The 16,771-nt window shown below is 43.8% G+C and overlaps 1 protein-coding gene across 10 annotated transcripts in view; it reads left to right on the top strand.

Annotated features, from left to right (window-relative positions):
- Positions 1–16,771, top strand: part of LOC118387653 (AP2-associated protein kinase 1-like) — a 34,604-nt gene that overhangs the window by 9,213 nt on the left and 8,620 nt on the right. The window contains exons 10-21 of one of the 10 annotated variants that reach the window (XM_052525757.1): positions 31–182; positions 2,049–2,209; positions 3,253–3,648; positions 4,127–4,287; positions 4,403–4,632; positions 4,795–4,890; positions 5,439–5,531; positions 8,230–8,334; positions 8,634–8,735; positions 9,664–9,819; positions 10,121–10,231; positions 10,672–14,157. In XM_052525757.1, the coding sequence (XP_052381717.1) occupies positions 31–182; positions 2,049–2,209; positions 3,253–3,648; positions 4,127–4,287; positions 4,403–4,632; positions 4,795–4,890; positions 5,439–5,531; positions 8,230–8,334; positions 8,634–8,735; positions 9,664–9,819; positions 10,121–10,231; positions 10,672–10,772 (1,864 nt within the window). In that variant the 3' untranslated portion in view covers positions 10,773–14,157. Of the gene's footprint in view, positions 1–30; positions 183–2,048; positions 2,210–3,252; positions 3,649–4,126; positions 4,288–4,402; positions 4,633–4,794; positions 4,891–5,438; positions 5,532–8,229; positions 8,335–8,633; positions 8,736–9,663; positions 9,820–10,120; positions 10,232–10,671; positions 14,158–16,771 lie in introns of those variants that run through there. The other 9 variants (XM_052525749.1, XM_052525748.1, XM_035776232.2 and 6 more) reach the window with 9 other exon arrangements.

The raw sequence follows: 16,771 nt of genomic DNA, 5'->3' as shown, positions 1-16,771 counted from the left end.
TGACCACCAACTCTTACCTTTGTCCCCCAGGTTGACAGATCCTGTCCCCACCACTGAGACCTCCATCACGCCACGGCAGAGGCCCAAAGCTGGCCATGCCCAGCCCAGCACTGGCATCCTGCCAATTCAACCGGCTGCCCTCACCCCTCGCAAACGGGCCAATCTCCCTGCACTTCCTCTAGGTATATACCAACCGGCCACTCTGCTGTTGTACTGCAACTAGGCTAACATTGGTTTATTTGGAGGCATGTTATGTACTCAATACGTACACAGAAGCGACTGAGGTAGATTCTCTACCCCAGGCCGGAACTTACTTACTAATCATTTGTAGACTGAAAATTGACCGCAAGAAGCCCAAACGGATACATTATTTGACAAAAAAATAATAATTAAAAACCTTCCTTACATCAGCATACGATCACATGTACCTCTATTTATTTTGCAAGAAGAAATCTCTTCAGATGCACCATCTTGTTTTCAATAGTGTCCAAATGAAGAAAAAAAACAAATACTTGGTAACAAGAATAATATGGCATCTACTGTATAATAACAATAAAAGAATAATGTAACGTTCCATAAACAGCATAAAGTTATACAACTACTAGGCCTAAAACAAATAAAAACTACAGATATAACTACTTATACAAACAATACAACTAGGGACCTATAATACTGTATATTAATGCATACATATTTACAAATATCTTCATGTTGATGTTTCTATTACAAAAGAAATCCTCCTCACCCTGTTTGTTTTTGCTCAGAACCCTGCTCTACCCTAATGGTAGCATGCTAAGTTGGACAGAATTTAAGTAGATGGAGGACATTGAGTATTAGCCATGATAAATACATGTCTGCATAAGTGGGTATGTACCAGAAGAAGCTAGGTAGCTCACAGAGCTGAACCTGAACTGACCTGAAACATACTTGTTTCCCCCCCCCCGTTTTGATAAATCAAAAATAGTCTCTTAAGGCTCAAACTGCTCAGAACATTCTGCCAAATTTGGTTGAATTATTTATCAAATTAGATCCAAGTTATATTTGACTAAAGAAATGATTGTGCTCTCATTAGAAACCAATGGAGAGAACACTTGGCTGGTCTGTTTAGTCTGTCTCTCAACAGTCTCATCTAATGAGGTCTTGCCAGAGAGTTGCCGTGCTCTGATTATTTTTCCCGCCTCTAACCAGACTGACTGCTCTTGAGCAGAATGACGTCACGTTGTTTTTATGCTGCTTTTCCGCCAGTGATCGACAGGACACTGGAGAGTTGTGTACTTGTTTGCATTTTGATGGGGAATTACCTTCACTCTATTATTTAACCAAGCAGAGCCAAGCCACTCACTGCTTGTGGCACCTTCATTGTCTAATTATGTTACTGTATTTCACAACAGGGAGGTAATGCGGTTAACAAACAAAATAACACTTAGCAGCCAATTAATTTCCGTATCTATTAGACCACATTACCATGGTAGCAGCATTATGCAGATGGGACATAGGCTAAGCTAATTCCCTATAAATCCTATAGGACATGAACTGTCATTGTTGCGAGAAAAAAAGAATCCCTTTCACCAATTACACTTCTTCTCAATGACAACTCTTCCATGAACCTTATGGTTTGCGGGAAGCGTATATGGCAACCAAAAAGATGGTTGCGTTACATTGGCAAGAGCTTCCCTCTCTGCCATGGTATCAATGGGGGTGCTTTGGAAATTGCTTACATGGCACTTTCTCTGTCCCGTGTGCTTGGTGCTAAAGAGACCAATGTTGAGCTGTGGAGTACTGTTATTGAACAAATAAGATTACTGCTATAATATCTGCAGTAAACTGGGTCCTGTGGGGATGGGTGGGTGTTTAGTCTAGTTTTTAGTCTTTTGTCCTAACTGTTGTCTTGTCTGTGTACCATTAAATAAACCAATGGAAATGCATTTTATATTTCTGTCCTTTAATGTAATGTGTGACCATGACATTTTATGTATGTATATAGCATGAAAAATATATTTTAATTGTTTCATCGCTTGTATAGTAACCAGATTCTGTACTCCTTGCAGGAGTCAACTTAAACCTTGCCCAGCAAGCGGCAGCCCTCCAATCACAGAAGGCACAGATCACAGCTCCGCCTCAGCCAGTGACCGGCCGTTCACAGAACCCTCCTAGTCAGGCCACACTTCAGCTGGGTGGAAAGCCCCAAGCTGGTGCTCAGCAGAAGCAGGTAAAGTCAGGCAGCCACCCAAGCCCACAGCCATACCACTCTGCATCCCACTGCTGGCTTGTCTCTGAAGTCAAGCAGTGTTGGGTCTGGTCGATCGCACTATTAGCAGCGTTGGCAGAAAGTGGATGTTGACTATTCTCAGGGATACAATGTTTCAGAATGAGTGCTTATCTAGGATCAGGTCCCCCCTGTCCATTACGTAATCTTATTTATTGTTATTGAAAAGGAAAAACTGGTCTCAAATCAGCATTCCTGCTCTGAGAAGCGACCACAGGTACTGAAGATTTCTAATTTGCATTGTGATAGTTGTAAGCTTTCTGGTCCAAAAATAACTGCCATCACCAGGTGGGTGCTTCCATGTTGGTGGTGGATGACGTGAGTTTCCTCCATAGTGCTCTGAGGATCTGGAAGTTTTTAAAGAATTACAGTACAAACCACAGTTTTATTTTTTTTTTTTTTACACAAATGTGTTAATATAATTGCTAAAAAACAATTTGAATGAAAATGTTCCTCTTTACACTCCAATGGGTCAGAAAAAAAAATATTTAAAAGAAATGTAGAAAATGTGTAGGATTTTGTTGCTTAGTGAATTCAGGACACTTATACCATCTGTAAGGCGGGTTGCTGCTCAGGCTTGGGTTATTGTTCAGTCGCCCTTTGTATAGACTGTGTCATGGAACAAGCTTAGGAAAGGAGAGTCAAGTGCTGTTGACCAAACTGTTGACCAAACAGAGAAGAAGTGAGCATTAAAGAGGAAAATGGACCAAAGACGGTACCACACAATGGTTCCCCTTTACATTTTCATGAGATGACATGTTTTACAGTCTCCGATTTTATAACAAAGACACAAGCAATGGCGTATGGTGTCCTTAGTTTTTAGGTAGGGAAAGCAGTTCTCCGGTATTATATGTATCGTTCTGAACCCACGATAACAGCCACATTTATTCTTAGTGGCACGCTGTGTTGTCTGTGTGTAAAGCAGCTTTGTCTTCATTGTCATGGTTTGTTGACGCTGTGTGCTATCGTCCGTCTTTGTGTGGTAGCCAGGGCAACTGCAGCAGCAGCCAATCGCGGCAGCAGTCACCGCAGCAGGGGGAGGAGTCCCACCTGTGCAGGCCAAGACGGAGGCCCCGAGCGCCCCACTACAGGCCGTGCCTCCCTCGCTGGCCAGTCCCACCCCTCAGAAGGCCCAGGTCCCATCTAGCCCAGCCCCACCCAAAGCCCCAGCACGTCGTAAGCAGGCAGGCCAGAGCCAGACCCAGCAGCAGCCAACCGCTCAGCCCACTCCAGTCCAACCTCCGGCTGCACAGCAGCCTACAGCTCAGCAGCAACCAGTTCCTCTACAACCTGTTCCTCTACAACCAGTGGCCCAGCAGCCACCTGTCCAGGCCCAGTCCATCCCTGCTAAAACCAGTCAGAACACAGCTGAGACAGAGACGGTAACATACCTGCAGCCTGCAACGAGTCTGCTCGCTGAGCTGTCAGACACACTACAAGCTTGCTTGAAAGTGACATCAGGCCATCCGTTGTTTCACCCAGCCATCCATCGTCATGGCAATGCCATCAGCCTTCATCGTTTTCCTGTCTTTTCGGTTTTGCTCATTTGAGTGTTGTTCTCTTAGTTCCTTAAAACCCCCTGCGAAATCCATTGTGATCCTTGCGAATGTTTGAATTATCCTCATTTTGGTGTGATAGACTTCTGTTTGACCTTTTTGCCAGTCCATTATTTTCACTTTAATTGTTATTATTTTACTTTGTTCGCCTCATTTTCTTTTGTGTTGTATGTATTTGGCATTGACAGTTATTCATTAGTGAGTGTTATTGGGTTTAGTTCTTTAAAATGAGTATCCTCTTCTTCCCCCTATTTGTGTTGTTTAGATGATCTGTTTCTTCCTCTCTGTCTCTCTGTCACTCCAGACTTCTCTTCCTGCTCTGTCCAAGACTCCGCCCCACTCTCCAAAGGCTGCAGAGCACACCCCGAGTGACTTTACCCAGAATTCGGTCGGTGGGCTACCTGGAAGTGACTCCACCCAGCCACTGCAAGAGGCCACAGCAGAAGATGGCCTCAACCAGTTAATGTAAGATATGGAGAAATGACATCATCACCTGAAATATCAGCCTTAATTAAATATATTTATTTTTGAATGTGTAACAACAAGATGACCTGTTCCGACCTTTTTTGTGTTTTTCCAGATCTGTTGGTACAATTCCACCCAATTCTACCCAGTCCCTTCAGCAGAGTATGTGTGAACCAGCCCAGGATGGCAACTTTGCTGCCTTTTCCCCTTCCCCTGCCTCTGCCCCTGGCCCTCCCATCGGCTCCCTCAGTCAGCCCGCCTGGAACCCTTTTGGTGATGATGACTTCTCCAATCTCAGTGCGGAGCATCTGATTAACAAAGACTTGGTTGACGAACAGGCTGATGGTAAGGCTGTGCTCGCGTGTGTGAAATAATGTGTTCATAATTCTAAGAGATGGGAGCTAAAAGTACATTATTATACCTAATTTGTAATATATCCTCTGCTGTAATAGTATTTCCAACCAGATGAAGCTGCAGTACAAGTTACTTTGTCTTTTTCGTTGTTAGACGTGTCTGCAGAGGTGGAGACGGCCCCCATAGAGGACCTGATACCTGGCCTGCTGGAGGTCTCCTCCCCTGGGGAAACAGCCCACCAACCTGCTGGTGAGACCCTTCTCATATCTCCCTACTGTATATCTCTCAGATATTCCCATAGCTCCTTTGTTCTTCCTATCGCAATCACGTCCTCTATCCTCCATTAAACAGCTACGGTGACATACCCATAGAAATCCAATAAAACACTGTTCTATGTCATTCTATGGCCATAAGGGAAGAGAACTCTGTTGCTACCCAACTCTCATGAAATGAGGAGCAAACTGAAGAGAAAATTCAGCAGCTCTTGGAGGACAGTAGAAGTTGATAAGTGCTTCTATATTCCTGCTGAGTGAATGGTCCTCTCTGTGACCTCATCAATGGCCCTCAGAAATGTCTTAGCGTTAAATCTGAAAGCTTTCAAATCCCTAGCTAGCCATTTAATGGGATGTTCTTCACTGAATAACTTTCCAAGTCAACACTGTCTCTTTGCCTTGAGCTCTCCATGCTCCTTCATATCTTCTTCTAATCAGACGGAGATGGACATGCCGTACTTTGTGTACCTCTGAAGTGTTCATTAGTGTGTCTGTTTTCCCCCGCCTTGCTACTTACTGTACAAGTAGAGCAATCTGGAGACCTCCTTGGCCTGGATACAGGAGAGTCTTTGACTGTTCCGGTCCCGTTCAGCATCCTAGCACTCTCAGACACTCCAGGTAAGGAAGTGTCCTTTTCTGTACTCCAAATCACTTAACTCGTGTATCAACATGACATACTGTGATGCTGGCAATCTATTGTCAACGTTAAGTCCAGAATTAGGGTGCGTTTGTAAATTCAATCTGGGAATCTACTTTAAGTTCAGAGCTCTCTGGTTTGAGAGTGCTAGAGTACAGAATAGTTAATGAATTTACGAACAACGTGTCTGTTAGGACAGGTGCCAGTAAACATTGACTAAAAACTTTATTAAATTGTTGCCAGTAACACCGTTACAAGGAATAACCCTCTAGGGGGCGGCTGGTAGCCTAGTGGTCAGAGCGTTGGGCCAGTAATCGCCCCTGAACCAGGCAGTTAACCCACTATTCCCCGGTAGGCCGTCATTGTAAATAAGAATTTGTTCTTAACGGACTTGTTCTTAACTGACTTACATTTAAAAATAATAATAATAATAATAATAATTACATGAAAACAGTCTAACCAGCTCTGCTATGGTGAGTAAAAAAAAAAAAAGTATGGTTAGTGATCTCTCTCTGTGTGTCTAAAAGTAGCTAGCAATCTAGCCAATGTTCGCTAGTTAGCTTCGGTGCTTGACTGCTGTTGTGAGGTCAGAACGCTCTGATCAACCCTACTCCTCGGGCCAGTGTCTCCAGTATGCACCCTGAACGCTCCGAGAGCAAAACGCTCTGAATTTACAAACGGCCCTGAGTTAATTTACGAAGGCACCCTAGGTATCCGCACACAATTAGTGGTCATGGCAACCCTGGACTGTTCTACTTAGTGGTTCTCAAAAACCTTTCAACGCCTCCTCTTTTCTTGATTCAGCCTGAAATAAAGCCCCAAATAATGCAGCACTTCAAATTGTAACGTGGCATTTTGTTCTAAGGAAGCCAAAGTACTGCTAGTCACGTTGCTAGCACTGATGTACAGTGCTCTCCCCCTCCCCAGTTTAAGGGGCTGTAGTGGACTTGTTTCCTGTACCTTGGTCCGTGACAGTCCACTGGCTCAGCTGTAAGTACATAGTAGAGAGACAGGTGTGGGTTGTGTTGTGAGAACCTGGTGTGTCTTTAGGGTTAACCCCAGCTAGTGGATGTAGCTACTAGCTAGCGCTCCCTGTGTGACCGTTTTATTCATCTGGTGTGAAAGTAACATTTTGGGTTTTGTGGCTATGTGAACAAACATCTCTTTTGCTTTGAGAGTACGAATTCTAAATGCATTTTAACTGGCCTGATGGAATGTGGTGGAAAGAAAGCCGATATAAACAATTTTTTTCAATGTGAGCGGTTCCTCAAGCAAACCGTTTCTTTGCCCTAGAAGAACCTCTTGCTGTCCTGTAGGGAGAGATTATTTCCTCTATTTAGCTCGGTCTCTTGCTTCTTTGTCCTAATATGTCATTCTGTTATCACCTTTGTCGTATCCATCTGTAATCAATGAATTCATCCCCAACCTATTTGATCAATTTTCTCATTTCTTTCTCTTTTTTGTTTAAGCCACTGGTATGTTAAAAAAAACATTTTCTACTATTTCGATTTACAAAACCCTTCAAAGCTAATGAAAAAGTCAATAGCTTAATTTAACAATTGAAAACTTTTCTAGTTTTTTTAGGGCTTCTATTGATTAAAACAACATCAATGTTGATAATGTACAGTAAATACCATGGTAGACAATCTCCATGGGGGCTCTCATTACTGACTGGAATAGATTGTCATATCATTACATCTCATATTTGGAGTGAGGGGACACTAGTGGCCACCCGTGTGACCCAGTTGGTATAGCATGGCACATTTTTGTATTTAACTAGGCAAGTCGGTGAAGAACAAATTCTTATTTACAATGACGGCCTAGAAACAGTGGGTTAACTGCCTCGTTCAGTGGCAGAAGGACAGATTTTTATCTTGTCAGCTCGGGGACTCGATCAAGCAACCTTTCGGTTACTGACCCAACGCCCTAACCACTAGGCTACCTGCCGCCCCAAACATGTCACACCAGGGTTGGGGGTTTGATTCCCACGGGTGACCAGTACGAAAAATGTTTTTAAAAACTATGCCCTCGCTACTGTAAATCACTCGGAGAGCGTCTCCGAATTAATCAGCAATGTTCCTTCGTTGGCTCCCCATGAACTGCGGTGCTACCGTTGACACTATACCAGGAAATGGTCCTTAACGATATGCGTGGATTGAGTGTGGTCATAGTTGTATAGGCATATACATAAGCGATAAATGATGTTGTTCTGTAAATTCTCTGCAAATAATGTGTGACGCAGGCTTGGAGGATCCACGGAGTGCATCTTTGGAGTAGATTGGCTCATGTACATTTTCTGGAACTAATCTATATAGGCCTATATATAAAAAATAAAAAAATGTAAATACGATATTGTGGTCTCTATACTTCCATCACATGATGTGCTGGAGCTGTGCCATCATTTGTCCTCATTGAACACCCATCCTCCCACATTCCCTACATCATTTCTTCCTTTCTATTCATCACTTGTCCTTCACCCTCTTCTCATCTCTCTCTGTCTCCACCCCTTTTCTCCATCCTCACTTGCACTGCTCAATTTGATGGTGTTTGCTGTCCTGGCCATGACTAAATGTAATGCTGTACTCGCTAGATGGAGTAATACTGCCTCTCACTTTTTCTTTCTGTTCTCTCTCTCTCCATTTTCTCCTCCTCGCTATTATTTTCTCTCTGGGCCTATAGAGAAGCTTATTGAGGGACTGAAGTCCCCAGATACACACCTCCTGCTCCCTGACCTCCTGTCCATGGCTGATCCTTTTAGTGGAACTATGGAGGAGGCTGTCAATGGTAAAAAGTACTTTGTCTTTCAGCCTCTCCTGGAGATTTCACAACTGTACCCACTTTTACATTGCTCTCAAAAAGTCAAGGTTTTCCATTGAATGCTCCATGGGCAATGTCCTCTATCTGCCCTGTGTTTATCTTATTTTGTTCTCTTGTGGGTGTCCTCTTAATCCCTCACTTTCTCCCTGTCTCCGCCTCCCTTCCTTGTTCTCCTTCTCCCTGTCTCCTCCCTTCCTTGTTCTCCTCCTCCCTTTCTCTGCTTCCCGCTCGCCTTCTCTTCCCTCTCTCTCTCTCTACGTGTACAGTAGTGGGTCCAATAGAGGAGTCTCTGGTGAGTCTGGACTTTCTCATCCCTGGTCTGGAAGCTCCTGTGTCCCAGTCTGAGACAGACTCTGCACTGCTTCCTGGTTAGTTTCTGTCTCACAGGCAAGACGACACACAATCTAGATGTTCCCAGAATACAATGCAACAGTGGAAGATGATGATTTAGATCCGAGGAAACAAAAAGGTTTAGGTTGACATTTTTACTGATAATACCAGCTCCACAATGGTATTGGGTCATTGTGTAAGGTTTTCAGAGGATGGAATGAAGCCATTGAGTACAATGACCACAGTTGATTGATATTTGGAGTGTTTGTCTATTATTAGCCTGGTTAGTCCAGTTACTAGCATGTCATTCACAACCAATGTTCTGATTCAAACTGACATGAAATACTGGACAGGACAAAGTACAATGACTCACTTACGGTTGGAGACTTTGATGTGTAGTGCCTCTATTACCATATATTCTATTTTCATATCAGTAGCAAGGGCGAAAGTAGCTTTTTTTGCCCCCAAAAAAATCTCAAGCAAGAATTTTGCTAGGACTGTCTGGGAATAGTGTGGGTGGGGAAGGGAAAACTGAAAACTAGCTGTTATTGGCAGAGAGGTTTAGAACGTTCTTTGTTATCTGTCTATTAACCAATTTATCACATGGTGACATCACCATGGGAAAGCCAAAACTCCCGCCCATGCAAACCTGCTGGTTAGAAGGTCCTATGTGAACTGTACACAACCAGCAACCCTCCGGAATAACACTGATCAAATTTGCTCACACTTTTACAGTGTTTGTTTCATCAGCTGTTGTAGAATATGATACAAAACACAGGCAAAACAGAATTTTGACTGCGCTGAGCCTTTAATAAGTGCTACTAGGAACATGTATAGTATTATTCATACTTTGTCCTTGGTGCTTTAAAATGTTTTACTAAACATTATACAGTGATTCATTTATCCTGAACTAACAATTCCTGTTACCTTGTCTAACTCTCACCTCCTCTGCCCTCCCTCCCCCAGACCCCCTGCTTGGAGAAGACACTCTGCTGGGCTGCTCTCTCATCTCTCCCCCCTCTGGAGCCTCCTCTCTCTCCTCTGCTCCCGCTTCCACTGGCACTGGGTCTGTTCTGGATGAGTTTGACCTGGTATCTGCGAGTTGCACCCAGCTGCTGGCAGGTAAGGCACACCCACAAGCCCGAACTGTGCCACTTAGGCTTACAATTGGAGAGGCGAGTGTGTGCCCGTTTAAACGTGATGTGTCCCGTAGGAACAACTGATTAGGTTATCCCTGTTAAGAGGCTAGCTCTAGTCACAACTACGCTAGCAGGCTCTACTGACTTGCATTCTAACTCTGAACCTCTGTAGCTGCGCGTCACCGCCTCCTATTCCTCCTTTATCTCTATTTCAGCCATTTCTTATTCCTCTCCCAAACACCTTAACCTCCCCTTCCTCCTTTCTCCGGCTTCCTCCTCTGCAGACTCCTCTGATCTCCTGATCTCAGGCTTTGAGCCTGTGCCGAGTGCAGATACGGGCAACGAGGATGAGTTTGACCCCATCCCTGTCATGGGCTCCAAAAACTCCTCTCAAGGTAAGGACAGGGTGGTGTTCAAGGCAGCCTTCATGCAGGGCCAGGAGGAAGGGCAGAGAATGGGTTTGTGGGCCTTGTCCCACACTCTGAGATGATGATGTCCTACTGTTCCTCAGCCATGGTCAGATGAATTCTGGGATTGATTTCAGTCCTCAGTAGTGTAATTGAACCCTGCTCCTCTTCCCCTATTAGATTAATCTGAGTAGCCATTCTCCCTGTGTGTAGTTATTCCTTCTTCTAACGACGCTCATAGATTGTATGTGGAGAGCAATTCCGCTTACTTCCTGTCTTTCTCTGTCTTCTGTAACTGCATCTTCTCTTCCTCTTTTCCCTGGCTTCTCTGTCTGTTCTTTATTCCTTCCCCTGCTTTCTCTCCCTGTCCTTCCTCCCCCTGCTTCGCCCTGGCCCACCCCCTGCCCCCCTCGTCTCTGTCCGGCCAGTTTCAGGAGGCCACTCTCGCAGTAACAGTGGCAGCTCTGAATCCAGCCTGCCCAGCCTGGCCCGCTCCCTGCTCATGGTGGACCAGCTCATCGACCTGTAGAGGGCGCTGGGGAGCCGGGAAACTAAATAGAGAGAGAGTGGAGTGGGGGGGTAGAAGTAGTGACGCTCGAGAGGAGAGTAGACCCCACCATTAATTGTTACACCCCCGTTCCACTATTCGTTCCCGTGACTAACGCTTGTTCCATGTAAACTCCATCTGTGATTCCAAACACACTGGGCCATTGTCCTGTTCGTGTTTGTCCCATGCCTCTGGTATTTATTCCCATCATGCCTCTGGTATTTATTCCCATCATGCCTCTGGTATTTATTCCCATCATGCCTCTGGTATTTATTCCCATCGTGCCTCTGGTATTTATTCCCATCATGCCTCTGGTATTTATTCCCATCGTGCCTCTGGTATTGATTCCCATCGTGCCTCTGGTATTGATTCCCATCGTGCCTCTGGTATTGATTCCCATCGTGCCTCTGGTATTGATTCCCATCGTGCCCCTGGTATTGATTCCCATCGTGCCCCTGGTATTGATTCCCATCGTGCCCCTGGTATTGATTCCCATCGTGCCCCTGGTGTTGATTCCCATCGTGCCCCTGGTATTGATTCCCATCGTGCCTCTGGTATTGATTCCCATCGTGCCTCTGGTATTGATTCCCATCGTGCCTCTGGTATTGATTCCCATCGTGCCTCTGGTATTGATTCCCATCGTGCCTCTGGTATTGATTCCCATCGTGCCTCTGGTATTGATTCCCATCGTGCCTCTGGTATTGATTCCCATCATGCCTCTGGTATTGATTCCCATCAAGCCTCTGGTATTGATTCCCATCATGCCCACCACTTTTCTTCTTCTCCCCTCTGCCCTCTCATTTCATGCTTTCACAGCATTTATATTCTCTTGCCCTTCTGGGGTCATCATGGCAAACAAGGTCACGGCATGCTGCTTCTACCTTTTTTTGCGTTCACGACACACTAACTTCATCCAAGAGTTCTTCTTTCTGTAGAATGTTTCACCATGTTTTATTCCTGTCTCTGGTATGTCTAGGAACAGTGTCCAGTCACACGGCATTGTGTCCTATAAGGAACCAGAGAACTCCACTCTTGTAGTTGTTGGCTCGTTGTTATGGTGCACAAGTAGATGTGTTGTCTCCTTTTTCCACTGTTGTTTCACTTGGATTATTATTTGTTTGCGCACATTTGGTAACACCAATATCACACCGTTGATTTATTGTATATTGTAGACAGAATTATTTCAAGGGTATATCTGCCAATTTAATTATCTACCTGTTCAGTGGCCGTGTTGCCAGGGCTTGTGTTTTAGCACTTAGCATGAGGTATCATAGCCTGCAGGCGGAATGGATGGGATGTCAGATCTAAAATCTACAGTCCACCAGCTGTTCCAGAGGTTGAGCCTTCCTTATATGTGTAAATGAGCGAGTAAGTTCTTCTCAAAAAGCAAATACGTTCGCACCAACATAAGGCTTTAAGCCTACAATAACAGAAATGTGGAGTTAACATTCCCAAAGAAAGAAGCTAAGATGTGAAAGCACGAGCTTGGCTCGGGAGTCGGCTACACGTTGACAACGTTGATGCTTTTCGAAAGCATTTATTTGCTCGTTTTTCTTTTCTTGCCCTCTTTAGTCTGACTACATGTATACAGACAGTCCATATCATCCCTTTCATTTCAGGCTGTATGTGCCCACGCAATCATTCCCTGCAAACGTGCATTCCTACATGTACATAGGTCCTATATCATAGTAATTTATCGGCCCTACATACTGTAAATGTATGTTTACCTGCAATACCCACGGACCCAGTGGTCTTTACGTTGTGGTTCCTCAAAAAGTAATTGGTCAAATGTGCTCTGTTCTTCATCTGTCATCATAGCGTTACATTGTGAAAAGAAAAATATATATATAGAGAAATTTATTTCATATGTAACTAATATTAAATGTGAGTATGAATAGTGTTAGAGAATGAATGTATGAACTGAATATTAGTCTATAAATAAAGATGGATAATATATATATAAAAATGTAATTCTTAAGATGACTATTATAGAAGAAATTCATTATGTTTTTCCTGTTTGTGCAGCTGTGTTTGAGAATGTGTTTCTCGCCATATTTTCTCCCCAGATTGCTATTGTGACATTAGTAAAAACATACACTTATGACAATCTTAGCTTTGATCTGTTGAGGGTTGGGTAGGATTTCTCCAAGTAGCATCTGTTTACTTGCCTTCACCTAAGGAGGATTGTAATTATAAACAAACTAGTTTGTTGTGCAATGGGACCACGACACAGGGAACTTTACCATGTCTTATACTGTACCATACTTACTCACGCTGTACAAAGGCAGAACTACAGTCTTCGCTGAAATAGTGCTTCTCCGCACAGATTTGACATGATCAAAAAGATGCATATCGAAGCATGACCGTGTTGTTGAATGTTCTGGTTTGTTGGTAGACAGTGTTGTCATTGGTGTGTGTGTGTGTGTGTGGACATAGAGTAATGTAACTCCTAGCCAGTCTGAGTTGTTGGATGTGATGCGGTTGTGTTGTTGTTTGAACTCGCTGCAAAAACAGTGACATCGACAGTGGTGTTGGTGTTCGTCATATTGAAAAGCACAGGCCGTCTTGAATTGCGCCGAGTCACTCTGATGCCTATAGAGGAAGCAAGCCACTGTATCTGAGAGTAGAGCATCTGTCTTTTTGAGTGGGACCACTGGAGTCCGTGATCTGATTTGAATATGGTGAACGGAAAGAAATAATGACTCGTCATATCATGTTGTCACTACTGCAAAGTGCGTAATGAAGTGGTTGTGTATCAGACATAGGGGCAAGCACTACACAGGACTCCACGACCACCACATACACGCCCTGATAGGACTGCTCGCTATGCTGTTATGCTGTTGGGCATTTAAGGAATTACAGATAATTGCTCTACTGCAGTATTCAAAAACAAGGCATGCCAAGCAACAACACTTATTGACAGTATTCTGAAATCCAATGTTGTGTCCCATCTTTCTCAGGCTTTTGTAGACATGTGCAACCAATGGAAGGCTTAAGTTCACATCTTAGCCCCCCCTCACACCATCTGCAGATAGATAGATAGATAGATAGATGGATAGATAGATACTCATGTGGCTATTGACCTATGCAATCCTTGCTTCTTCCTGTAGACACCACTGTGCTGTTGTAAAGGTCTTGCCCTCCAGGTAGTTACATTTGTTGTTGTAAAAAACCGAGAACCTTCATGTTACCCTGTTGTTTTTGCAAAAAGTGGAAAAAGCTGTTGTTCTGGATCCCTGTCCGTTTCTATGACACCCAATCCTGCGTCAGAGCTGTGATTTCTGTGTGCACAAATCTATTTTTGTGAGATAACTAAAGAATTACAAAGAAGGGGATGTCGAATAAACATATTCATGTAAATGTACTGTTGTGTGGAGTATTGATTGAGTGACTGGGGGGTGTTGGGAATTTGACGCCCTCACAGTGGCAGTCATGTGGTTAACGTAAAGGATTGGCAGAAAGATTGATTCAGAGGGAGAGGGGCGACACATTTTAACTGTATGTTGTCTTTAAAAAAAAAAACGCTTCTACTGAAGTGCCATCAATTCAATCATGTACTGCAAATTAATCACTAGTTATTTTTACCTTATTTACACATGCACAGAGGTTTAATTACTCATGTTTGGGAGATGACATTCGGATTGGATTTCATAGTTTCTTGAGAAAATATGATGGAAAATATTCCTAATCCTCGTTTTGAATACATTCACACAGTTTTTGAATTTTGATCAAATCAAATCAAATTTATTTATATAGCCCTTCGTACATCAGCTGATATCTCAAAGTGCTGTACAGAAACCCAGCCTAAAACCCCAAACAGCAAGCAATGCAGGTGTAGAAGCACGGTGGCTAGGAAAAACTCCCTAGAAAGGCCAAAACCTAGGAAGAAACCTAGAGAGGAACCAGGCTATGTGGGGTGGCCAGTCCTCAGTCCTCTGGCTGTGCCGGGTGGAGATTATAACAGAACATGGCCAAGATGTTCAAATGTTCATAAATGACCAGCATGGTCGAATAATAACAAGGCAGAACAGTTGAAACTGGAGCAGCAGCACAGTCAGGTGGACCGGGGACAGCAAGGAGTCATCATGTCAGGTAGTCCTGGGGCACGGTCCTAGGGCTCAGGTCCTCCGAGAGAGAGAAAGAAAGAGAGAATTAGAGAGAGCATATGTGGGGTGGCCAGTCCTCTTCTGGCTGTGCCGGGTGGAGATTATAACAGAACATGGCCAAGATGTTCAAATGTTCATAAATGACCAGCATGGTCGAATAATAGTAAGGCAGAACAGTTGAAACTGGAGCAGCAGCATGGCCAGGTGGACTGGGGACAGCAAGGAGTCATCATGTCAGGTAGTCCTGGGGCATGGTCCTAGGGCTCAGGTCAGTTGAAACTGGAGCAGCAGCATGGCCAGGTGGACTGGGGACAGCAAGGAGTCATCATGTCAGGTAGTCCTGGGGCATGGTCCTAGGGCTCAGGTCCTCCGAGAGAGAGAAAGAAAGAAGGAGAGAATTAGAGAACGCACACTTAGATTCACACAGGACACCGAATAGGACAGGAGAAGTACTCCAGATATAACAAACTGACCCTAGCCCCCCGACACAAACTACTGCAGCATAAATACTGGAGGCTGAGACAGAGGGGCTAGGGATAACTCATATACAAGAACTCACACACATACTTATTTCCATGGTGGCTCTCATGTCATATTAACTCTTTTAAATTGGGGTTAACCCCATTAACCCTCCCCTTCTGGAACTGCAAGCTAACACTGCTCTCTGTCTGCTCCCTGTCTGCACAGGTAAGACTGCCTCTGTGGAAATGCATGCCTGCCTGCCTGCTTGCCCCTCTGTCTCTTCCTTACTGTGGACCAATTAGTTTTCTTTTATATCCTACTATTAAAGAGAGGCACAATCAATATAACTATTATCATGGAAAATTGCATACAGAACCTACAAACCCTTTGGATGATTGAATTATTTTCCTTCCATCTGTTTTCATTTTGTTCCTTTGCAAAACATATTTTGATCAAATGTCACTGAGTTCAATGCGACTAGTTTTTTTTTCTCCATCCTGTTCATATTTATATCTGATTCTATAACTCTTGTTTATCATGTATTGTTTTGTAAATTTATTTTAAGTCCGTATAAATACATTTCAAGTAGGTTTTGTTGTAAATATCATACTCTGGCCCAGGGTTGTCAAACTCATTTTGCCCCGGGGGCTGCATTCAGTCTTCAATGAGGTCTGGAGGGCCGCACTGAAAATGTGTCATTTCTTGCCATCACAATTTGCAGAAAATAGTCATCTCCATATTTTCTATGATTCCTTACTGTCAAGCTTTTATGTTGGTGACTATTAGTGAGGTGGACACAGTCAAGTCACACTCCTTGACTTTTTCCATATTTTGTCTTACAAAGTGGGATTAAAATGGATTTGTAATCGATCTACACACAATCTGTCTTGTCAAAGTGGAAGAATCTTTTGGTTTGATCATTGCTACACAGCCATTTTCAAGGCAAAACTGTAATTGTTCCTAAGTGGCATAGTGTTATCTTGGCAAGCAACTCAAGTGTATATTTGGCTTCGTGTTCTAGTCTTGCTGAAAGCTACATTTAAAAAAATAAAATAAAATAAAAACTTTCACCTGATAACTTGACTGAGAACACAGTCAATTAGTTACAGGGATGATTAGGTGACCAAGATGGTATGAAGGTCAGATTGGGAATTTAGCCAGGGTTTAACGCCCCTACGATAAGTGCCATGGGATCTTTTGTGACCACAGAGTCAGGACACCCGTTTAATGTCCCAGCCAAAAGACAGCACCCTACACAGGGCAACGTCCCCAATCACTACCCTGGGGCATTGCGATATTTCTTTAGACCAGAGGAAAGGGTGCCTCCTACTGGCCCTCGAACACCACTTCCAGCAGCATCTGGTCTCCCATCCAGGGACGACCCTGCTTAGCTTCAGAAGCAGCAGGCAGTGT

The sequence above is a fragment of the Oncorhynchus keta genome, chromosome 9 (assembly GCF_023373465.1).
Source record: "Oncorhynchus keta strain PuntledgeMale-10-30-2019 chromosome 9, Oket_V2, whole genome shotgun sequence".
Lineage (NCBI taxonomy): Eukaryota > Metazoa > Chordata > Actinopteri > Salmoniformes > Salmonidae > Oncorhynchus > Oncorhynchus keta.
Note: the sequence above shows the minus strand (reverse complement) of the source record. Positions and strands in the feature narration are given on the sequence as shown.